This window comes from Aspergillus piperis, assembly GCF_003184755.1.
Source record: "Aspergillus piperis CBS 112811 unplaced genomic scaffold BO85scaffold_2, whole genome shotgun sequence".
NCBI classification, from domain to species: Eukaryota; Fungi; Ascomycota; class Eurotiomycetes; order Eurotiales; family Aspergillaceae; genus Aspergillus; species Aspergillus piperis.
This window is the reverse complement of record NW_020291592.1, coordinates 363,920-387,266: the sequence shown is the minus strand read 5'-3', so window position 1 is coordinate 387,266 and position 23,347 is coordinate 363,920. Positions and strand designations below refer to the sequence as shown.

Here is a 23,347-nt window from a genome sequence, read left to right as displayed (position 1 = left end):
CTTTAGCATAACATAGCAAGAAGTCAAAATCTGCTCCGCCGGGACGGAGAGCCACTGATCCAGTCACTGGCCGCGCCCTCAACCGCCCAACGGTTCGATAAGATCTAAAACGTACCTTGCCTGCCCTGCCCTGCCACGGTCGTCTCCGGAAGCCACGACAACCCTGTCAGCGTCAAACCTTCTCTCTCTCTCTCTCTCTTTTCCTACTACCTGCATCGCCTGGACAGATCATCAACCAGGCTGTATTATTGCAAACCAACCCAGTTTCCCATCATCCATCTATCCACAATTACCCTCAATTACTGCTCGTCTGCTTGTCCCTGAGCCAGACTCCACTGTTCATAATCTAGTCTCGTTAGCGCGTCTGGTTGGGGTGGGTGATACCCTCGCCGGTGACTTCAACCCGCAACTAGCCGCATCGCTCCTGACCTTTCTTTCCCCTCAGGTATGCCTGCCTCTTCATAGAACAGTCACCCACAACTACTTTGTTCGATCAATGCTATCTTGCTCATATCCGTCTCCTGGTCACTAACCTATCATTAAACGCTAGCCGGAATTCACCTCCGTACTACCTGCCGCAGGGCACTGACGCTATCGATTGCGGTCCCGGCCTTGGCCGCTGGACGGAATGGCACTGCCCACCATGGGGAGCGACTTTCAGCTCTTCTCCCCTCTCCAGTCTTCGGAACGAAGAGACTCACAGGCCGACTCCACCGCATTCGCTCAGTCTACAACGGAAGATTCGAGTCAGGATTGGACGCAGTGGATGAGATGGGACGACAAGGGCTTCGCCGATGGGGCAAAGGACGTCTCCCAATCCCCTTTTGATACTACCTTCACCTCACCCAATGCGTCAATTGGCAACACAGATCTCTTTCAAAAGTCGGACTTTTCTCCCGACATCAACCTGGACTGTACCAATATCCCTTTCGATTCCTTACTCGACCAGAATTACGGTGGCGTGTGCCAATCGAAGATCGGATCCATTGGTACCGACCTCCAGTCAGCGCTTTCCGCTACGTCGGGTTCCCCGCTTTCCTCGGAAGGAACTGCTCGCAAACGCAAATCGGGCAGTGATGATGATGGGTCAACCGTGAGTGGAGTTGTCCCGACCGGTAAGAAGATGCCGGCCAAAAAGCGAGCGCACAACGTCATCGAGAAACGGTATCGAGCCAACCTCAATGAGAAGATTGCCGAGTTGAGGGATAGTGTACCCAGTCTCCGAGCGTCGAAGAATGCGTCGGGTAGTCTAATGGATGACGACGACGAAGGGGTCACTCCCGCCAACAAGTTGAATAAGGCCTCTATCCTTTCAAAAGCCACCGAGTATATTCGTCACCTGGAGATCCGGAACAAGCGACTTGAGGATGAGAACATGGCCTTGAAGAACCGACTTCGTCAAGCGGAAAAGGCCGTTGATCAGTCACTGACCTCCGCAGCATCCGTCTCCTCACCCAGCAACTACACCGTTTCCACAGAGTCTGGCGCGAGCTCATCCCCCAGTGTGTTCTCGCATGTCGAGGATAGTCCTAGTGACCACTCGCCGACCTCTCTATATCCCCCCGAAGGTTTGCTAAAGGTACCCGATGCCTTCAGACGCATGCGAGAGGAATCCAATGCCAAAGATAACGCGTTTTCCCAATCATACATCCAATATCCCAGCAGCAACAACAATGTCTCATCCCCATGTGGTGGTCGTACCAGGCGCTCATATTACCCCAACAAGTACATGCTTGGTGCCCTTGCTGGTTTGATGATCGTCGAGGGTATGGGCAGCGAAAAGAAAACGGAGTCAACCGCCAAGGGGCTGCTGGCAATGCCCATGAACCTGTTCGGAAACCTGCAAGCTACCCTTCAGAGCCCCACCGCAGCATATTGGCTTGTAATGGCTCGAAACTTTTGGTACTCGTGGCATGCACGAGCCATCTCGCATTTTCTTATTCTCGCCACCCTTGTCGTCGGCAGTGCCTTCATTGTCTTCGTTTACCTCTTCAACGCTACTCCTGGTGAACAGTCCTCTTCGCTGAAGACTTCGTCACCGTCTGATACATCGTCAAATTTCCGACGTCAGGCCTGGCTGACAAGCATACAGCGGGTCGGGGTCCCGCGCCACCGCTTTTTCCACGAGTGGTACGTCGTGACCTCGCGCTGCTTTGAGTACGTCCTGCGGTGTCTCCTGGGTTGGAAACTGTATTCTTCGATTACCGGGGTTACCGAGGAGGACGAAAAGGGACGAGTCAAGACCTGGGATATTGCAATTGACGCACAATTGGCTGGTGGCGACGCTGAAATCAGCAAGAGTCGTCTAGTCCTTACCATTTTTGCGGCAGGTACCCTGCCTAGGAGTCCAATGAGAATGATGCTCAAAGCTCTCCATTGCCGTATCCTGCTTTGGAGAGTTGGGGACCGCGGCTCTTGGAGCTTCGACTTGTCGAATGATGTCGCTCGTTCATTGGCAAGGTATCAATGGGACCTCGCTCGGACCATGCACAAGGCTATGCCGAAAGATCATCCCGATGCCCTGCCTAGCCACCTAGCCGCGTTGTTGCAACTGGACTGCGACGAAGTCATGATTGACAGCATCGTGCAAAGAGCGGCAAACCTCACTTGGAATCGTCCCACCCAAGAAGGTACTGATGATGACCAAGCTCTGCTGGATGTGGTGGAAGAAGACCCTGCCATTCAATCTTCCCTGGATGCCCTCGCAGCTTGGTGGTCTAGCCATCTCTTGCAACGGGCCCTGCTTAGATACTTCGAAGCTAGCTCTGGTGGTCCTGACGCGAAGAAGAGTCGCGATCTATTCAAGGCGAAGATTAAACTGGCCCTGGACGTCGCCCCTCAGCCCTCCGCCGCCCATACTCGAGCGTTGGTGATGAAGGCAGTATTCTTCGAGCAAGACCGCGCTGCAAATATCGGAACTGTCCTCGCAGCGTTGCCTAAAGATAAAGGGAGGAGCAAACAGAACCAAGCATCCAACTTTCTTGACTCATCTCTTCCTGTGTCTGTGCGGGAAGAGATTGCGATCTCGGTTCGCTGTGCAATGATTGCGGCTATATTTACGGCTAGGACTACAGGCGACACTTCTCTACCGGCATCCTTCACTATCCAACGAGCTGTCACATGGTTCAATCAGTTGCCGCTTGACCCGGTGGATCTGACACTTCTCGGGTTCGCGTCTGTGTACCATCTGCTCCATGTCCTAGCCTCTGACACCGACTATCTGTCGTCCTCCGAGTCCTCTTCGCCATCTTCTCCCGCCTCGCGCAGTTCCACCCCGTCGTCTTCGCTTTCCTCTGATGAAGAGGAGAATGACAAGCCACGTGTGTCGCAGAAGCCCGAGATTTTGCCGCAATCCATTCCGAATTTGGGTCGTGTGGCATCCGAACTCATGTACTGGGCGCGGAATGCATACAATCCGGCCTTCTACGGTTTCACTTCTCAGCTTGTCAAGGTCATTGAAACCGAATGCACCTCGCTATGCCATAGTGCTGGGGTCGATGTGACCGACTACTCTTGCATTCAGGAGGAGAAGATCAAGTCGAAACAACTGAAAGACAAAAAGAAGAAAAAGTACCCAAGAAGGTCATGAGCACTCGTCGTTTAGACGAATCAAAATAGACAAGAAAACAAAGACAGATTCTTCGATTTTGGTGCTTCTGGTCTCGATGACAGTGACTGCCGCCTGGAGCCCAGCAGTTCCATAATCTCGTGACAAATTTCCCCACCCGGATACAAATTTTCAAAGATATCACGGTTACGTTCCCATTAATGATATGACTAAGTCGGAATCGGCCTCCTTTTACGTGTATTTTTTTCACCTTGCTTTACTTTAAAGGCGATTTACTGTTGTGTGTGACGGGGCCGCGCAACCGCTGATTTGCACCCTACCCCATTTCTTGTTGCCCGGTCAAAGGCGTTACTGGATTGTGACACTGGTCTGTTCAATTATCCTCCCTCAGCTTCCGGAATGGAACGGAAATAGATGTTTGAGACCTTTCATCCTCATCTGTCTGTAATTCTTAATAATGTTTTGCGATCATCGTATCGAATGTGGCCCCGGGGCTGAAATCTTTCCTTAAGTGCATATTTGAATTTCAGTCATCATTCATGTATGCATGCGTATCCATGACTGAAGATGGTGCCTGTCTCAGTTGTGTCGCGGTTCCTGTAGCGGATGTCTCATGTTGTCGGGTTTCTCCTGGGCCATGTCTCAGGCCCGTTACTTACCCCTGGCTATGTCTCAGGGTCGACCAGGATCATTTTTGCTTTCGGCGAAAACTTTCAGCATGTGGAATAGACTTTGGCAGTCCCCGACCACGCGGCGTGCACCCCTGGTCCCGTGCTTGATCCAGCCTTGTAAGCACATTAAGCTTGCGGGCATTAAGCTAGCAAACTTTCACTGTCAAGGTTCAGACAAGACAGTGCCTATATGCCAGAGATGCATTTCACGACTGCACTGCGCGGCGTCTTCACCTCATTACGTCGCATATTGCCTGAAAGTGTCGAGAGCCAGATGTTGGATGTAATTCATGGCAGGTGACAGTTGACCTGGCTAGAACAAAAAATCTCATGGTATGGTGGAAAATATGGTGGCATTGGAATGGTCGATGGGGGCCTCGACAAGCCTCAGTGATGAGCTAATCAGGTACTTTCGGCGGAAGCCCTGAGTGAGTGAGACAGTCCCAAGCTTGCGCCGTTGCAACCGGCCCAGGTCGAGCTTCAATGCCCGATGGTTATCGGTCGGGATGCAACCATTATCTCGGGTTCCCCAGGCATTCAAGCGATCATAGATTCCCGTCCCTCCTTGTCAATCGTGCTCTCCATGGGGATCCAGCCAGTCCATGACGTCAGTTCTATTGACTGCGTCGATATGGGAAGGATGGAATTGAACATGTCTCTGTCAAGCATGGCCAGCCACTCAGCATGCAGATATGTTTTAGATGCATTCGACAACAGAGTCTCTGTTAGTTGCGCGAGTAACGTATTCCTGGATACTCTACTCGGTGCATTAATTGAGCTGCTCAACTCCTCTCATTTTAGGCTGGGAGCCAACACCACCCAGGCCAGAAGCTTACATCACCACCAAGTCATGTATTTGTAAACCAGTTAGAAAGACGGGCGAATGCAACAATCTGCTCTCCACAGGATGATGATTGGAGACTATTCGGGTCTGTGGACGCTGCAGCTACATCCACCTTCTTTCCGTTTCCGGCGATGCCATTCCATTGCACGGCAGACCAACAATTGATTGGCCACACGCTGAAGAAAGCTTAACGGGAGCCAAATCTAAAAGACCCGCTTTTCCTTGGCCATTATACTCGAGATCGAAGCTTGCCATGCTGGCTAGAGGAGCTCTCGTGCCTGGTTTCCACTGAGATAGACAATTTCCAGGCACGCTTCCGCGGACCCTCCCAGCCCCCCACTCTTCTAGGTTGCAATCGTCTGATACATGTGGAAGCTGAGATGTAGTGTCTGGATGCGCCAAAATCCTGAGAGCACGACACACTGAAGATCTGCGGGCCCAATCCAAGATGGCCTCTGAAGCCCCGATCCGGTTACATGACGGCATCGAAGAGATACTCGGGAGTCGCTTCGGAACGCCACGATCGGAACCATATGTATAGTAGCCCGACTTGTCATATATGTAGCTGGAGAATACCCTGTTGGTGTGACTTGGTTTCTTCCATTCCCACTTTCTGGAAACGTGCGCCTCCGTTAACCCGACATAGATATCAACACTGAACCTAGCCCGACACTTTTCGCCTACGCAGGTAGCCTCAAGGCAAAGACATCATGGGGGTAGATCATCTACAGCCCGGGGAGGCCCGACAGATAGACTACCACCCACCGATGAATGTAGCGTTGGCCACGCCCATGTTCATTCTCGCTGGAGCATTGTTCGTTCTGTTTGTTGGCCGTACGCTAATACGACTTTACCATCGCCGGCGTTTACGCGAAATTCTACGAACCGATAAACAGGGTCGATTTAAACGAAGAAGCACCATCTCGACCAGTTTATACAAACATGTATTCCATGCGCCACTCCTCTCCATACGCCATAGTCGCTACCTGAAACTCGGTAACAACATCCATATGGGCATCCTTCCGCTGCGATTTGAAGCAGCTCTGCTAGCCGTCTACATAGCAATCAACATTGTCTTCTTCTTTGTCATGGTTGACTGGTGGAAAGACTGGGACGAAGTGATCTTCGAGTTTCAATATTCGGCAGGTAGTATGGCGGTGTTGAACCTGCCCGGGCTGGTTCTGGCAGCAGGCCGCAATAACCCTTTGGTACCTCTTCTGGGCATCAAGTTCGATTGCTTCAATCTCATGCACCGTTGGGTTGGACGGACCATCATCTTCTCGGCGCTTGTCCATATGATTGCTGCTGTTAGGATGAAAGTGTTCGAACGTGAGTATGCTTGTGCGACTGGGCGAAGAGAAAAACTGACGGTCGACAGAGGGCGGCTTGGCCGCGGCCACACTTCTCATCTGGAATACGAAGTTCTTTATCTGCGGCTTGGTTGTATGTTTTATCGTTGCAATACGCTGAGGCCGATCGCTGATAAATCCGATGAATGCAGGCCATCTTTGCGTTCACGGCGATTCTATTCCAGTCCTTGTCGCCAGTCAGACATGCATTCTATGAAGCATTCCTTCACTCCCATATCGCTTTGGCCATTATGGCATTCGTGGGCTTATGGTACCACCTGGAAGGCATGTCGCATCAAAATGTTATGCTGGTTACAGTGGTCCTCTGGGGCTTCGATGTAAGCATTCTGTCCCTTTAGAGGGATGAGAGATAGTCCATTCCACGTGTCAAATTTCATCGAGTATGGCTAATAGTATGCAGAGAGCAACCCGACTGGCATGTGTTATCTGGCGCAATATTGGCACGCAATGCTCCAAGGCTACCGTGGAGATGCTCCCTGGTGATGTGGCGCGCGTGAATGTCACTGTGGCACGGCCATGGAGATTCAAAGCTGGCCAATATGCGTACCTGTATATGCCATCAGTGGGTTTGTGGACTTCCCATCCATTCTCGGTAGCCTGGACATCGAAAGACGGAACAAGTGTGCTTGATAAGGATGCCACCAACTCCTCCAACGACTCCCTCGATCGTGCAGTAGGAGCGTCGCAGGAGACGACGGTATCGTTTCTGGTCAAAGGACGCGATGGACTCACTAGTAAGCTCGTACAAAAGGCGGGCAATTCGCCCGAGCGGACATTTAATGCGATCACCCTTGCAGAAGGGCCATACGGTAAGCCTTCCCATGTATAGCTCAGACAGTATCTAACAGGAGCAGGTGGCCTGGAGTCACTTGATTCGTATGGCTCGGTGCTTCTGGTCGCGGGAGGCATTGGCATCACGCACCCAATCGCCTACCTTCTTGAAATCGTGAACGGTTTCGCATCCCGGTCGACCGCTGTCCGACGAGTGACCCTCGTCTGGGTCGTCCGCAGCTTAGGTGAGTCGACCAGCAGGACTTTGTTCAAGCAGCCATAACTTACCCCTTGTTAGACCACTTGTCCTGGATTCAGCCCTGGATGGTATCCCTATTCAGCCACCCAGCCCTGCAAGGGCCGAACGTGCCAAAACAGGAGTCCTACTTTGAACTCCCCGAGCTCGCCCTGTCCATCCAGATCTACCTCAGCAATCGCGACAGCAGCCCCGAAGATTTCTCCCCGGAGTCTCCTTGGGCCATTTCCGCCCCGACGGGAGTGGCAATAAGCATCAACACCGGCCGGCCATCCTTCCGGGACACTCTGGATCTCGAGATGGCGCACCAGGTCGGCGCAATGGCTGTGAGTGTGTGTGGACCTAGCGAGATGGGCGACGATGTGCGTCAGGTAGTGAGGGCGAAGCAAGGGAACAAGAAGGTGGACTTTTACGAGGAGACATTTTCATGGTAGTTTACTGGTGACTTCTGCGTTTGCTTACCTACCCCTTCAACCAAGTTTGATACTTCAATATTCCGGTTCCTTTATACAATTGTACCCGAGACTAATACACATAATATATCCCCTCCCAATTAACCATGAACCAATTCCCTACAACTTACTCCCTCTAATCAAATGCGCATTAACCGGCGTCAACGCCCTCCCCCTAACCAAAAACCCCTCAATATTCTCCATCGCCAACCTCTCAAACCCAACATGCGTATCCACCGTGCCCCCCGCATTATGACTCATCATCATAACCCTCGAATTGCCCGCCAACCTAGGATGCACAAACGGTTCACGAGCATGAACATCCATCCCCACCCCACTCAACCTCCCACTCTCAACCGCCTCCACCAACGCCTCCTCATCCACCAACCCACCCCTAGCCACATTCACAAACCGACTCCCCCGCTTCATCTTCCCAAACATCTCCCGATCCATCAACACCCTCCCCGCAAACGGCGTCGCCACAACCACACAATCCACCCGTCCCAACATCTCCTCCAGACTGCCCACATACTCTGCCCCGACTTCTGCCTCCGTCCGGGGCTCCTTCCGGATAATATCATGGTAGAGAATCTTCATCCCAAACGCAGCATGCACCTTCCTTGCGATTGTATACCCGATTTGTCCCAGCCCGATGATCCCCAGGACCTGCGTGCTGGGGTTCCGTGCCGTTAGGGGCGAGTTTGTGTGCGCGTCCAGGAATTGGGAAGAGTTGATGCTGTGCGCGGCGGAATGGGACCAGCGCAGGTTGCGGAATACGCTGAGGATGAGGAGGAGGGCCATGTCCGCGACGGATTCGGAGGATGCCGCGGCGCCGTTGCAGTAGAGGATTCCTGTAGCATTGTCGAATTTCTTATTAGTATAGTATACTCTGGTAGGAAAGGAAAAGTGGGGGGGAAGGGGATGGACTACCATATCTAGCAAAAACATCTACATCCACCCAATCGTAGCCTGCACCCGCCGAAGCAACGATCTTCACCGACGAGGGCAGCAACGAGATCAGTTCCTCGTCCCAGCGACCCATTTCGCCGCCGGTGTTCCAGAACGGCCGGAAGATGGCGTCGAAGTCGCCCCAGCGGCGCTCTTTTAGGGCTTGTTTGAAGGCATCGCGGGCGCGTTCTTCGGTGCTGGGGCGGATGATTTCGAATTGCGAGGCGAAGCGGGCGTAGATGTCGTGGTTGTATTTAATCGGGTCGCCGATGTGGAGGACTCTGGGTTTGGACATGGTGAAATATATGGAGTATGAGGTGGGTATATGGAGAAAACGAGGGATTGCGAGGATATAGGTGAGTTGAATTGATTCATCAGGGCTACTTCTATACTGGCGGTATGTATATACTGGATGACTTCCCAAAACGGAAAGTCAATATCCGTCAATTGCCGTCGGGGCAAAACCCGATGCAGAAATCCGAGAATTGAATACCCGACTATTCTATTCCTGCAGTGCAACCGTCCCGATCATCGTCGGTATTCGCTCTTCCCCACTGCCAACGTTACCACCGATGCAAGACTCGCACCACCCAGAATGTCAAACATGGCCAGGTCCGCCCGCAGCTCGCGCGCAAACCAATTCCGCAGCTCCACCCCCGCCAGTGAGTCCACTCCGTATTGGTGAATGGGCTTGTCCGTGTCGATCTCGTCCACTGGCGTCGACATCATAATGGAGAGCTTCTCCCGTGTTGCGCGCATGGCGATCGCCGTGGCCTCCTCTGTTGATGACGCCCCCGCAAACAGGGCTGCCAGGTTGGAGGAGTCTTCGGAGTTTCCTCTACTCTCTGTGCTGCCGTCGGTCAGTGATAAATGTCGGAAGAGTGGGCGGTCTAGCCATTCGGCTTTGTTCGTTTTCAGTTTCTGTCTGCTGGGTGTGATGCCCACGACCACTTGGCTTTCCTGCATGGAGATCGGGCCTTGAGTGGGGTCGCAGTACGTGTCTAGTAGGGCGTGTAGATGGGATTCTTGTATTTCGTTAAGGACCGTCTTAGAGAGGAATAGCTCTCGACTCTCGGGGTTCTCTTTGAGGTATCCTGCGGTTAGGAAGAGTCCTAGGTCGAGTGAGACCGCCTTTTCGCCGATTCCGACGCGGTATCTCGCTAGTCCGTCCTCGAATGTGTTGCCTGCGGCGTAGCCAGAGTCACTGACTACTCCCATGATGCCCGAGACGGAGGACATGAGAACAAAAAAGTCCATGCCTCGTGGGAGGAGCTCGTGGAGGTACCATGATCCCTGGACCTTGGGGGATGTGGTCTCTTTCCAGGATTGGTAGGGTAAGCTTTCGAAGTTATGAGCCTATACATTGGAGAGAGTTAGTTATGGTGCGTTGTTTGGGGCAAGGTTTGTTGCTGGGAGGGCTTACGCGAATGACCATTGATGCCTGCACACAGCCCTTAATCGGAGGCATCAGCTGGCTGCAGACCTCGAGAACTGTCTTAAGTAGTTCTCTGTTCGTGATATCACATGCAGGAGTAATGACTCGTACGCCTCGCGCGTGCAGCTCATCAACCAAGCTCCTGGCATGCAGGCTTGCCGGGCCAGAGCGCGAGAGCAGTATCAAATTGCGTGCTCCCCGCTCAACAAGCCAACGAGAAACGCTTCGACCAAGGCCGCCCAGGCCACCCGCAACAACATATGTGGCATCTGGCTTGAATGTGTATGTAGGCTGCGTGTCCAGAACAGTCTGTTTGGATTAGCATATGTTGTTTCTACCTTAATCGCATGACTTACCATCACTTCGTCCGTGTCCCTCATCTCCAACACAGTCTTGCCCGAGTTCTTTCCAGTCTGCATCTGCCTGAAGGCCTGTTCAATATCTGCAATCCCCCGGACCTGCAGAGGATAAATCAGGCCTAGTTTGCCTTCTTCGAGCAGGGAGAATACTGTCTCCAAAGCTGCTCTGATTATATGCGGCCTGTCGATCGACATCCCAGCAAGGTCAGTAGCCGTGAAGCTCACGTTTCGCTCAAATGGGTGCATTGGCAGTTTGGAGTTCGACAGGATATCGTTCTTGCCGATCTCCACAAACCGACCGTACGGTGCAATGCATTCCCACGAGGCAATAAGCCCGTCGCCTGAAAGCGAATTCAGAACAACATCTACACCTCTGTCGGCAGTCAACCGACGGATACCCTTCGCGAATAGTGTGTTCCGGCTAGAGAAAATATGCTCCGTTGGGATGTTATACCGGTCCATCAGAAGCTGCCGCTTCTCTTCAGTTGAAACTGTTGCAAAGACCGTCGCTCCCAGGTATTGGGCAACCAGTATAGCAGCCTGTCCTGTACCTCCTGCCCCAGAGTGAATCAGTATAGATTCTCCTGCTTGAAGCGCTGCTATCTTGGTAAGACTTAGCCACGCCGTTGCATAAGCTACAGGGATAGCAGCAGCCGTCGTGAACGGCATCTTCTCGTCCTTGATCCCAACAATGGGCATGTCCTCTCGTAAAGTAACATAATTAGCATAGCGACAGGCATGGAAGGCGACAACTCTATCGCCGGGCCGGAACTTCTGGCATTGATCTCCAACCTGGACAACTTCACCAGCAAATTCTGCCCCGAGGGTATCGCTCTCCAACCTTCCCAGTGCAACAAGCACGTCGCGGAAATTTAAACCAGCGGCTTTGACCTTGATTCGTATGTCCTTTGGGCCAAGTGGCTTTTCCAGGGACCTGTCCTCGATGAAATGCAGCGTGTTTAGGAGACCAGGTGATCCTATCTTCAGTCTCAACGATGGCCCTGAACCATACGGTAGCAGCTCCTCGTGCTGTGGAAGAGCCTTCCTGGCTACCTCTTGGGACAGTGACCTAGCATCTACTAGGCGACTGATGTGAAGTATTCCATCTATTTCCGTGTATTCCGTGTCTGCACCCCTTTCAACATCACCAATAACAGACAAGACTAGCTTGCAAATCTGCGCTGCTTTGTGCTCCCTTGAGGAGTGACGCTCCAGACTCAGGTTTGTCAGTCGAGCCCGGTACATCTCCCCACTAAGAGCCCTAAACAGCCCGTCGAGTAGTCGGTACTCGGGATGAGGCTGCCGCCCTCCGCCCTCATCAACCCAGATGAGGCTCTTGGTGGAAGCTACCAGCGCCTGCAAGCTTTCATACTCCGAGCTATCCATGTCGCATACAAAAGGGGTTGTCGCTTCCAGAAGGCTGATGTCTAACAAGTTCGCCGATAGCTCTCGCTGTGCGATGTCAGTCATGGATGTCAGGGTGATCCTTGAAATACTAAGCTGCTCGAGCCGATCAGATATCGCCGCAGCCAGATCAGCCTGTGTCTGGTCTTCTGGATTGATGATGATGTTCACTGCCGTGATATCGGTAGGGACTGGAGCTACGGCTGTTGACACAATCATGCTTCCTTCACGGCAAACATCGGCCTTGTAATCATCGACTACAACATCGCATCCTGAGAAGCCTGTCTCCTTTAAGAGCTCTCCCCACTTCTCGGAACTGATGCATGGGCCTGTCTGGCGGTATGTTTCCGTACCTACTATGGTCAGTGGTGATCGGCACGCGAGTAAAGAATGACGTACTTCTCCACCATCCATCAAGCAAACCAAAGATAAGATTGAGCCTGAGCGGGTGAAGATGAGTGATTTCGAACAGTAGAAGCTTTCCACCCCTAGACCCATATCAGCAGGTATTCCTTTCTTAGGTAAAGACAAATTCACGTACTTCTTCAATAGTTTCCGCACATTACTCAAGCTAACAACCAAATCCTTCGTGGCATGTATTACCTAGGAACGTTAGCGAGAACCCATACCTGTCCCACTCTATCTTACCATGAATGCTACGACCATATCGTAAGTGCCACACTCAAACCCCTGTATTTCAGGATCCTTTTCAATATCAAGAATCTTGAATCGCATACGCTGGCCTTCTGCTGCAAACATTTCCTGTGCTCCCGGGAAAAAGGAGCTCGAAATATCAGTAAAGTCCCACTGACTGTAACGACGCAGATTTGGGTCCGCTGGAGAGTCCATGCTCAACGCCCTGATGCAGGAGTCAGTCATGGCTCCTGTGCCAGCTCCCACTTCTAGGATTTTCATCCGTGGGTTTTTGTGTCCCAGTGCGCCGATGACCCTATCCAGCCGTGATTTTATTGAGTCGGCGCAAAGCTATATATGTTAACGTGTTAATAATACCAGACCACATCCAATTAGTTTCAGACTTGCTTACCATTTCGCGATACACATCCGAGAGCAGGTTGTTGCCGAACAGATGGGAAAGCGGATCGTTCACGAAACCAGCCAGATTTCGGCATAAGGTACTCGTTAACTGACCCCTTTTACTGCCACTCTCAATTCGTTTATGTAGCTTGCTGACATAGTCATCGTCATGCATGCGATCTAACCATTGTTTGGAGCTATATTCGGATAAACCCTGATCAAGTGTTCTTTTGACTTCGAGGGCCCAGTCGATGTATTTGTTTAAGTGAGGTGGCATGTTGTTTCTTTCCTCTTCGCGGAACGAGGCTGCATACCTGCTCACGCAGGTTGCTGCAAGAAAGTCAAGCTCAGTGTAGTACTCCACTGGCTCTTTGACCTGCGAATCGTGGACCCCATAAAGGCTCTGGGCCTCTTCACTTGTCAAGAGGTCAATGTCAGGTTTATGTGCTATGTAGTGGCATAGGCTGTCCGTCATGAATTGGTCCGAGACAGGGGTCGTCCCTCCGCCGACAATGGCCGTCACCTTTAAGCCTTCAAGTTTCAGTAGTGCTTTAGAGACTTCCATGTCTACTGCTGTCATTGAGTAACTTTTATATCCTATAACAGATTGACTGAAAGTAGCACAAACCCTGACAGCATCTGCGAATGGATGGCTGAGACCACCTGAGTTGGTCAACCAGAGCCGGTCAATCCGCACAGGTACAGCCACATTGGTCGCACTCTGGCCCATGGTTGATTCCAGCCCGGCTGCCATCTGAATGATGGCGTCCAGTGTTGTAGGATGTATAGTATGAGTCGGGTAAACGCCGGTAGGCTGGAATGTCCGGATGTCTGTGACGAGCGCCTTGCAGTCCGACTCACTGTAACCGAGACTTTGAATCGCGGCAAATTCAGGCCCGTACTGATATCCACAGCTGTTGAGATGCTTATAGAAAGACTTTGCATCAACAGCCGAAGTACATGAGCGTACAGCACTGTTGTAGGTCTCAAGAAGATGATTTTCCCATTCTCTTTCTTCCCTAACGTCAGCATCAAAGCTTGAGCTTCGGCTCTCATACAGAGCTTGGATAGACCCTGTGCTGTTTTCCACCCAGTTCCCATTGTCGTATGCATATATGCGCCATTCAAACCATCCGGTGGCGTCAGACCTCCCCTCTTTCGTGCGTTTGAGGTGAACATTGACTTCGATTCCTTCTGCGTGCGTAGGGATCTGCAGGGCAGTAGAGAATACGGCATCCCGTATATTGAAGCCAGTAAGGAGTCGGTCCGAATCAGCCAGTTGTTTGATGGCTTCGATTGCCATGACCAGCATACCGGCACCTGGATATAGAATAGTGCCATTGATCTTATGATCCTGCACCCAGGGGATATCCGATACGCGGATGATGTTCCTCCAAGTGGCCTCCATTGGGTTTCCATTAGGCTCCGGGGCACCGAGAAGCTCTAGGTAGCCATAACGACGGAATCTGTATCCCTCGCTCAATCGGGTTTCATGCCAGTAAGATGTAGAGTGATTGAAGGGATATTCGGGCAGATCAACTAGCACACGCGGTCTTCGTCGAGCCTTCGCATCGCCATCTCCGTTGACCGCTGTCAATTTGATCGGATATCCACTGCAGTGGAGGCGACCTGCAGCTTCCATGGCGCATTCCAGAGCAGAACGGTTGCGTACCAGGAAAGGGACGTATGAAACTTTGTCGCTCTTTCCCAAGACGCTGACAATATCCCGACACGGCCCCTGCAGTGCACAATGTGGCCCAATTTCTAGGAGGTGATCAATCTTGACAGCATGGCGGTGACTTCCATCGATTTTCTTGTACTTCTCACCAGATTGGGAGCATAGATAGCTTACTGCATCATGGAACAGCACCGGTGAGATCATGTTATTGACCCAATACTCCGGTTCCATTAGCTGCTCGCTTGAGATCAATGTCCCAGTGATGGAGGACACCATAAATGGCCGCCTTCGCTTTCTATTGCGCGGTGCCTCCAGGCCCCCAAGGGCTGTCAAATACGCATCAGAAATCTCCCGCATCTGGAACGAGTGGTAAGCGACGTTGACCGCCAGCTTGCGTGAAAATACGCCGTCTCGATTTAGCAGGCCGTGCAGTGCGTCAATCTGCTCCAGTTTCCCGGATAATGTGACACTCCGAGGACTATTGACGCAAGCGATAACAACTTCCGGACCATCAGACTGGAACTCAAGTGTGTCCAGGTACTTCTGCACGTTCTCCTTAGACAGACCTACAGCAAGCATAGCTCCTTTCATGCTGCTAGATCTTCCTAGGACTCCTGCTAGAGAACCCCTGAAGTATGCAACCTTTAGCGCAGACCATTTCGTTAACGCTCCGGAAGAGTATCTGTAGTTGCAAGAAGGCTTAGTAAGATGTAATGAGCGCTAAAGCACTAGGGAGGACTTACGCCGCGGCAATCTCACCAGAGGAATGGCCAACCACTGCAGCAGGTGAAATACCCCAGCTTTCAAGAAGATCTATTAAAGCAATTTGTAGTGCCGTGCATAGTGGCTGGCCATAAGTTGGATCATTCACATTCGAATCCAGCCCTGATTTCTGTAGTTCCTCTATCGCATAAAGGTCAGAGAGATGCAACATATATAGTCAGTATACTCACCCAAAATATCCCAAGAACATCCAAGCTCTTTGAGATACGCGCTTAATTCGGTAAGGGTCCTTGAGAAAACTTCATAATGACCTATAAGCTCCCGACCCATTGCGTACCATTGAGCGCCTTGCTGTTCAATGTCAGCATGCCATAGAGCCATTCCTTTGAGGATCCTTACGCCAGTGAAAACAAATGCAAGGTGTGGTGAATCAACGCTTTGGGTAGCGGGGGAAAACTGGTTGGTCAGATCTTGTAGAAGTACCCCTGGTTTAGCAACAACGAACGACCTCCAGGCCCAGTGGCTTCGCCTGCCACATAAGGTATGTGCTAAATCCCTCAGGTACTCTTCCGGCTCCTCAACTGATAAACTTGCGAGATACGTGCTCCAGCTCTCGGCAAGACGTTTTATGCCTGCTTGGTCTGCGGCTGACCAGACTAGCAGCTTCGGAACTGTTTTGCAGGCAATTGTGGAGTCGTTGAACTTGTCTACACCATTAGTACTGTGGTGACCATTTAATTGTGGTATACCATTGATCTGCCCCAGTGCAGGCACTATTACAGTCTGGTGGCCAACAATCTCGGAGCCACTCAGTCGAAGGGAATTGTAAGCATCGTCAAGCACAATATGGCTATTGGCACCACCAAAGCCGAATGAGCTCACGGATGCTCGTCGTAGTCCAGTAGTAGGCCATGCAATGGCGCTTTTTACTATCTACCGTGGCCATTAGCATCAAAGCCATTATAGACGTTGGTACCCTTACATTCAGCCTCAGATAATCTTCATCAATCTGGGGGTTTGTGTTCTGCAGATTGCTGCTATTCGGTGGAATAACACCCTTCTCTAACACAAGGACTGCTTTTATAAAGCCAGCAATCCCGCTGGCCCCTTCCAAATGGCCGATGTTGGATTTCACAGAACCACTATAATCCAATTAGCCACCTTCATGTTGTTCTCAGCTCCGGTACATACACATATAGGGGCGTTTCCTCTGATCGATATGAGCGAAATGCCGTACCAATAGCTCGAGCCTCGATCGGGTCTCCGATGGGTGTTCCTGGCAGAAGTTAAGCAGCTGGTTTGCTTCTACGTTGGGTGGAGTGTGTTCTTACCCGTTCCATGTGCTTCAAAATACCTAGTGACCCCCATGTCCAGACCAGCCTTTTGATAGGTATCCCAGATCAAACGAGCCTGCGCGTCCTTGCTCGGCTGCAGAATTCCAGGCGTCTTTCCATCCTGATTCGAGCTGGACGATCGTATGACAGCCCTCACGGTGTCTCCATCGGCTATAGCGTCATCAAGCCGCTTGATGACCACAGCACCGACACCTTCTCCTCTGGCATATCCATTGGCTCTCTTATCGAAGCTATAAGAGTGGCTATCTCTCGATAACAACCCAAGATTGTCCAGGCCAATGGTCATCTCTGGAGCCAGGATTATATTACAGCCAATGGCGACGCCCTGTCAATCCCAGATTAGCATGTCTATAATAGGCCAGCGATCAAGAGGGAGAGGGATTGAAGAACCATTGCAGCATCTCCGCCCCATATAGATTGACAGGCGAGATCCACCGCCATCAGACTGCTTGAGCAGGCGGTATCAACAGTCGCGCTAGGACCTAAGAAGTCATAGAACCAGCTGATGCGATTCGCGATCATATTCCGACCAGTTCCTGCAGTGGCATTCTTAGGCACATTGAGTGGATCCTTAATCTGCAGCATATGGTAATCGCTACAAAAGGAGCCCGCGAAGACGCTGGTCTTCGAGCCTGCAACTTGCTTGATCGGAAGCCCGGCATTCTCCAGCGCACGGTAGACTGTCTCTAACGCAAGGCGCTGTTGGGGATCCATAGCCTTCGCATCGGCATCAGTGATCCCAAAGAAGGGAGCGTCGAAAAGACCAAGGTCCTCCTTCATGAAGTGTGCTCCTCGGCATGTGACGCTGTGGAGTCGGCCTCGTTCAGCGTCGTGATGGGCATCGATGTTCATTCTATTGGTGGGAAACTCTGTCGAGACACATCGGCCTTCAATCAGCATATTCCAAAATGCTTCCGGGGATGTCGCATCTTGTGGAAATTTTAACGACATCCCAACAACGGCCAGAGGGGCGAGGATGTTCTCCCCGGGGGCATCGTGGACTCTGCTTTCTGAAAAATACACCATAATAACGATATACTAAATGTCGCCTAGATGAATAAATGCCGACAGGGCATGTCTGGTATACAATATATGACTATATTTGAGTAACGGAGGACCTGGTAAGATAGGCTTTTATGAGGAATTTATTTATTCAGTAAGCTCTAAAACCTTGAGCTCGGGATTTACTTACTCAAATGGCCTTTTCCCGATGAACATCACAGATCACCGCCGTGAGCAAGGCCAGAAGATGGCTATTGATTATCTAGCTCGCAGGGCGAAGTTATTAGCCCCGCCATCGATGCTCTTGGCCGGAAGCCAGCGTGCCAGTGTGCCAGTGAGGTCTGACAAATGGCCGTGCATTCCTGCATAGCCTGAAGACCATTCATCAAAAAGCAATATGTTGGTGGAACATTATTGGAACTGGTCAAGTCCTAAAATATGATAGGAGTACTAGGTTCATGCAGCTAAGTGTTAGTCTGCAATCTTGCTCACAGAGGAATGTGTGTAACCCTCCGTAGAATGCCAGACACCCAAACCCGCGGGGATAAATGGATGTGCCAGTCCAGTTGCTGACGGTAAGGACCCTCAACAATAATCTACATTGTCTTAGACCATTCAGAATGCGCATTCTCTGGTAATGTTGCTGTGGAACCTGCTGTCAACATTAGTTCTTTGATGCTGACCTCTCGATAGTCTACATGGGGCGGGTACCAATTCTCGAGTGAGTACTGGCCCTAGATAGCGATATCATTTTCATGCGATCTTTTGGACTAAGCGATACTCTTCTTCTTCAAAGATATTCGAGATCCAGACGGCTGCCATTCGGTATGAACTGGGCGATAATCACATCTATGATTTTGTTGAAGGAACCGTTCCATCAAAGATGCAGCCAGGTACCGTAGCCGGAGAACAGACCCCTCGCGAACTAGTCGGCTAAATGCAGGAGGCACAGGTATTGACGTGGTGGCTTGGAAGGATGAACCAGTGTATGCCTACTTCGATGAGCACAATCCCCAAACTGGGTTTGCGGCTTATCACTATTTGGAAGAGTACCTTCTTGAAGAGGGGCCCTATGACGGGGTCATCGCATTCAGCCAAGCAGGCACGATGATCCTCACGTACCTGATTCATCTTGCCAAGCAGAATCCTCGGGCTGAGATGCCATTCAAATTTGCAATTATCCTTTCGATCACCCATCCCCCTCTTGACTACGAAGCTCTTCAGAAAGGTCGTGTGATGACGGTTGATCTTGAAGCTACCAAAGGCATTATTCCAATCCCAACGGCCCACATCTGGGGCTCACTAGACGAGTCAGCCAGCCGAGTAGCCACAACAAATAGTGTCTGCAAGGCTGAGGTGAGATGGGTGTATGTTCATAGTCGAGGGCACGAAGTTCCCGGCGGAGGGTCCATGGAGGATGTGACCCAATCTGTCAATATTATTCGCAGGGCAGTTGAGACGGCATCCACTTATTGATGCACCCCAAGGGGGCAGCGCTATGTTGATCTCCACACTATATAGTTCAATCGATGGGGACGGGAATGTAGGAGTTCATAACATTTGACAAAGCAACCTTTCAGGGTTCTTCGCGTTTGTTCCACACACCACTCAACTACCTTTTAGTTCCTTGATTAGCCACATGCCCTGTAGTTCCACCGGCTGGGGAGCAGCCAAGTATTGCGTATTGCATTGGTGGCTGATCTCGATCGACATAGCTACGAAGATGACCTTTTCCGTATGAAATTCCCAGAAAAGAAAGCCAATCCTGCGGATCTCCTCTAGCCCTTCATCGACGGGGTTCGAAGACTAATTGAATCGGGGCCGAAGGTACAAACGCATCTGACGATAAGTCACACATCCACTATTGATCGCATCAAGACAGATCAATTTTGGCGTCTCTCTACTAGTCGATTGAGTGGGGCTCACTTCACTCCGAACTCCGAACAATGGGCAGTTTTGAGTTGCATGGCTCGAGAACTGAGTTGATAGATCTACCAGCAGTGACCCCAGAGCCATTATTGTCAAGGCCTGAAGCTACTCACAAAAACAATCTCAACCATTCGGTAGTTGAGCCTCAGAATCCGATATCCCGACCGGGATATTTGCACGGGCTTCGACTATGGATTGTAGGGGTCAGGTAAGCGGAAGCAGTCTTTTCTCCGACCGGGATTGGTAGAATGCATGCTAAGTCAGATTATTATCGCGCGATAACTAGTGTCGCGCTGGGTCTCTTCTTAGCCACCGCTGAGATTACAGTCATCAGCACATCGCTTGCCACCATCAGCGAACACCTTGAAGGAGGCGATCAAAGCAGTTGGGTCATCACATCATACCTTCTAACCTACACCGGATTTCTCGCGCCTTGGTCTAAATGTGCGCTTGCTTTTGGTCTCAAGCCAACCTTGTTGATCAGTCTGCTCCTATTCATTGCTTTTTCCGGAGGCTGTGGTGCCGCCCAAAGCATCGACCAACTGTAAGCCGGCTTCGGGGATCCTGATTTGAGGGCATCGAACCTTGTTGCTGACAAAACGAAAGGATTATCTGCCGCACTTTTCAAGGGATCGGTGGCTCCGGACTTTTCGCGCTTGGACTATATACCCTACTGCGCATTGTGCCTCCGAACAGATTTGAGGTTGCCAATGCCGTGGGGTCGTGCGTGCTGACTTTCGCCCTTATCTTAGGATCGCTGATCGGAGGTGGCATTAGCAGCTCCGGCTCGTGGCGCTGGGTTTTTCTCTTCAAGTAAGATCATAGCAGACTAGACTCCTTCCTGTTGTGTCGCTCTATTCCTAATCCTTGTCTCTAGTGTGCCTGCGGGAGGATGGGCGTGGATTATGCTCTGCCTGTTCTTTCCGAAGAACTTTCCTCGAGGATTGGCAACTCGTTCTGCGCAGAGCAAAATGCATCGATATCTAACCCAGGCGGACCTGTTAGGATATCTGCTCCTTCTGGGATTTTCCCTGCTGCTGGTGGCCGCCTTGGAGGAGGCCAACGTTCGCTATGCTTGGTCATCGGGGATCATTATCGGGTGTTTAACCGGTTCGGGTGTCCTTCTGGCAGCCTTTCTGGCATGGGAGTGGATCCTCAGTGGCCGGAAGCACGTGCGCATAGAGCCAATGCTGCCATGGCGGTTGTTCAAAAGCAGGGTGGTGTTGGGAATCATCATGTTAGTGGATACTCCCCCTCTCCGTCCCGTAATAGTCATCTAGTAGTACGTAGTTCGCTAAACATGGACATGGGAGCTCTGACGGTCGCGCAGTGGCTTCTTCTCAACCGGGCCTGCAATCACTATATTATACATCGAGTTGCCCCAGAGATTTCAAACGGTCAATAACTTCACCCCCATCGAGGCGGGTCTCCGAGTTCTTGCCTTTGGGGTGGGATCCCCTGCGGGGGCATTTTGCTGCAGCGTCCTCGCCGGTCACTTGAGAACCCCGTTTGTGCATCTGACGCTAGCTGGGTCCGTGCTACAGATAGTGGGGGCCTTTCTGCTGTCTTCCGTGCCTCCCACTGTGAACGCCTGGCCGGGCGAATATGGATACATGGTTGTGACTGGTCTGGGCACCGGGATATCCATCGCTGCCTTGTATATGGCGGTTCCCTTGGTGGTCAGACATCGTGAACAAGGTCAGTCCGAAAACAATAAGGGGTTCCAGTCCTAATGCTTCACTTTCTCGACCAACTCCAACTGACATCCTTTTAGCCATTGTAATGGGCTTGACCCTCCAGGCACGCATGTTGGGTGCCTCATTAGGCATCGCTATTGTGAATAGCATTTTGACCAATTACGTCAAGGGGCATCTCGCGCCCGCTGAGGCTGCTGCAGACCCGAATCACCTCACGGGATTGCCGATGAGTGTCCAGGAAGCGATCCGGACCGCGTATGCACATGGCTATAATCGTCAGATGTACGCAGTGGGGGCTTGCGGCGTGGTCCAACTGTTCGGTGTTGCACTGATGTGGAAGAAAGACCAAGTCCGCTTCGATCCTCAAGCGAAGACAACTTGGGTGTATGATCACGAGACCGATCAGAACTCTGGAAACTTGAATGGCTCGGTAAGTTAGGTGTTAGTAGTAGAGAAATGGGAATTTCCAAAGAAAGAAAAAAAAAATAGGATGCAGTATACATGAGATGATTCAATCCGCAAGACCGAGTAGTTCATTAGTCAAGATTATTTCGCATGCGCCTGTTGCTGTTTAGACATCTATACTCCCCATACATTGGCCCACATGTTGCCGGACGCGAGATAGTGTATTCAGATCAATTAGGAGAAAATCTATAGCAGTTTATATAAAAAAGTAATCATCGAGAGGGAATCGTCGACAGTTGGCGCAGGTTGTTTACTCATCAATCACCGCGGCCTCACGCAGTGCCCATCTCACCAGCTCGGCCATACCGGTAGTCACCTCGTTCGTACGAGGGACTTCGTGTCCTCCGCCATGATTATACATTCTCCTCTTGGTTGCATTACACGCTTGGGATAACTGAATGCCAGCTGACCATCGCGGGTCCTTATCACCGTATATATGCACCGTCGGGATGTCGATCTGGACATTTGAAGGCGCAATTTCCTTCCGGATATCCGCTTCAGACGCACTAATCCCCTTCTCCCCCTGCCAACGCATCGAGCCCTGCGACAAGATCGCCGAAGAGTCCGCCTGCGCTGCCAGTGCCTTCCGAGTCACAATGTCCTTGTCCCAGACCTCGGGGGCAATCTTATACCCCACCTTTTCCAGCACGCGCAGTGGCACTCCCGCACAGATAAAGATGGCAGCTTTGAAGGGCAAGGGCTGATTTGGCTCTTCAAGCAAATGAAGAAGGGCGGTGGATGATCCGACAGCGCATCCCTGCGAAAACATCATGAGGGCATCGTACGGGCCATTGGTTTTTAGGTAGTTCACGAGCCAGTCGCGACTGTGGAAGACGGCTTCGATATTGTCTTGCTCCCAGAAGGAGTAGTAAGGGGGTGGGTAGAAGAGGTCGATCCCTGGAGCCGGATCGGACGAGTAAAACCCATCGACAAATTCAAAGTCGATTTGTAGGTCAGATAATCGAGCGCGCAGCGCAGCTGAGAACAAGCCAAGTTAGCTGAGAGGTGACTAGACTGAGGAGTGGTCGTAGAACCAACACGTTTGAGACTTGAAGATTGCACCACTGGTGCCTTTGCCGTGGAGGCAGAGTATCCGGGGCATTATTGCAGGATTTCTTAGAGGCAATTCTTGGAGGAGGAGATGTGAGAAGATGAACTCCAAGGAGGAATAGCATGCAGCGTTGGTAGGAAGACCGCCCCCACTACAGGTGCAGATGCCAGCATAGCAAGTCCCAGTGGGCACCGCGGGCTTTTAAAACAAGGCATGCTGATGCTCAATGCCACCCCTGGTATCGTCGGACCCGGAGTATCTATCTCTGGGAGGTCGGGTTATATGATCTCGGCATCCAAACCGTGTGGGATGTAGTACATACATACTATAATCA

General features: G+C 51.4%; 6 protein-coding genes across 6 annotated transcripts; 3 read left to right on the top strand and 3 right to left on the bottom strand.

Annotated features, from left to right (window-relative positions):
• Positions 1 to 168: 168 nt before the first annotated feature.
• Positions 169 to 3,885, top strand: BO85DRAFT_110801 (basic helix-loop-helix domain-containing protein). The gene has a single exon (XM_025653850.1). The coding sequence runs from the start codon at positions 629 to 631 to the stop codon at positions 3,587 to 3,589; it is 2,961 nt and encodes a 986-aa protein (XP_025519538.1). The 5' UTR covers positions 169 to 628; the 3' UTR covers positions 3,590 to 3,885.
• A 1,908-nt stretch (positions 3,886 to 5,793) lies between these two features.
• BO85DRAFT_500925 (ferric reductase family protein) lies at positions 5,794 to 7,983 on the top strand (the record flags this gene model as incomplete). The annotated part of the gene is made up of 6 exons (XM_025664142.1): positions 5,794 to 6,412; positions 6,462 to 6,526; positions 6,585 to 6,770; positions 6,854 to 7,262; positions 7,305 to 7,469; positions 7,523 to 7,983. The coding sequence occupies 6 exons, from the start codon at positions 5,794 to 5,796 to the stop codon at positions 7,912 to 7,914; spliced, it is 1,836 nt and encodes a 611-aa protein (XP_025519537.1). The 3' UTR covers positions 7,915 to 7,983.
• Positions 7,984 to 8,052: 69 nt separating this feature from the next.
• On the bottom strand, positions 8,053 to 9,233 carry BO85DRAFT_516234 (D-mandelate dehydrogenase-like dehydrogenase; the record flags this gene model as incomplete). The annotated part of the gene is made up of 2 exons (XM_025664834.1): positions 8,863 to 9,233; positions 8,053 to 8,783 (listed from the first exon to the last, which is right to left on the bottom strand). The coding sequence occupies exons 1-2, from the start codon at positions 9,173 to 9,175 to the stop codon at positions 8,053 to 8,055; spliced, it is 1,044 nt and encodes a 347-aa protein (XP_025519536.1). The 5' UTR covers positions 9,176 to 9,233.
• A 175-nt stretch (positions 9,234 to 9,408) lies between these two features.
• On the bottom strand, positions 9,409 to 17,895 carry BO85DRAFT_363683 (type I polyketide synthase; the record flags this gene model as incomplete). The annotated part of the gene is made up of 14 exons (XM_025655667.1): positions 9,409 to 10,236; positions 10,304 to 10,624; positions 10,672 to 12,431; positions 12,478 to 12,566; positions 12,620 to 12,681; positions 12,727 to 13,062; positions 13,124 to 15,473; positions 15,535 to 15,694; positions 15,745 to 15,865; positions 15,914 to 16,447; positions 16,497 to 16,656; positions 16,706 to 16,790; positions 16,846 to 17,194; positions 17,260 to 17,895. The coding sequence occupies 14 exons, from the start codon at positions 17,893 to 17,895 to the stop codon at positions 9,409 to 9,411; spliced, it is 7,791 nt and encodes a 2,596-aa protein (XP_025519535.1).
• A 565-nt stretch (positions 17,896 to 18,460) lies between these two features.
• On the top strand, positions 18,461 to 22,004 carry BO85DRAFT_412145 (uncharacterized protein). Its single transcript, XM_025657552.1, has 9 exons — positions 18,461 to 18,505; positions 18,565 to 18,592; positions 18,668 to 18,764; positions 18,824 to 19,238; positions 20,087 to 20,344; positions 20,407 to 20,613; positions 20,678 to 21,079; positions 21,131 to 21,498; positions 21,575 to 22,004. Exons 1-9 carry the CDS (start codon positions 18,492 to 18,494, stop codon positions 21,934 to 21,936), a joined length of 2,151 nt encoding a protein of 716 aa, XP_025519534.1. The 5' UTR covers positions 18,461 to 18,491; the 3' UTR covers positions 21,937 to 22,004.
• Positions 22,005 to 22,212: 208 nt separating this feature from the next.
• Positions 22,213 to 23,064, bottom strand: BO85DRAFT_483640 (putative EF-hand calcium-binding domain protein; the record flags this gene model as incomplete). The annotated part of the gene is made up of 2 exons (XM_025663171.1): positions 22,213 to 22,940; positions 23,001 to 23,064. 2 exons carry the CDS (start codon positions 23,062 to 23,064, stop codon positions 22,213 to 22,215), a joined length of 792 nt encoding a protein of 263 aa, XP_025519533.1.
• Positions 23,065 to 23,347: the final 283 nt, after the last annotated feature.

What these genes read in the sequence shown, in the direction of transcription:
- BO85DRAFT_412145 (XM_025657552.1), top strand. An exon ending in GGGCGGGTACCAATTCTCGA is followed by an intron (nt 18,593 to 18,667) that starts GTGAGTACTGGC and finishes TCTTCTTCAAAG; the next exon opens with ATATTCGAGATCCAGACGGC. An exon ending in GGTCAGACATCGTGAACAAG is followed by an intron (nt 21,499 to 21,574) that starts GTCAGTCCGAAA and finishes ACATCCTTTTAG; the next exon opens with CCATTGTAATGGGCTTGACC.
- BO85DRAFT_110801 (XM_025653850.1), top strand. Translation starts at nt 629, where the DNA reads ATGGCACTGCCCACCATGGGGAGCGACTTTCAGCTCTTCTCCCCTCTC.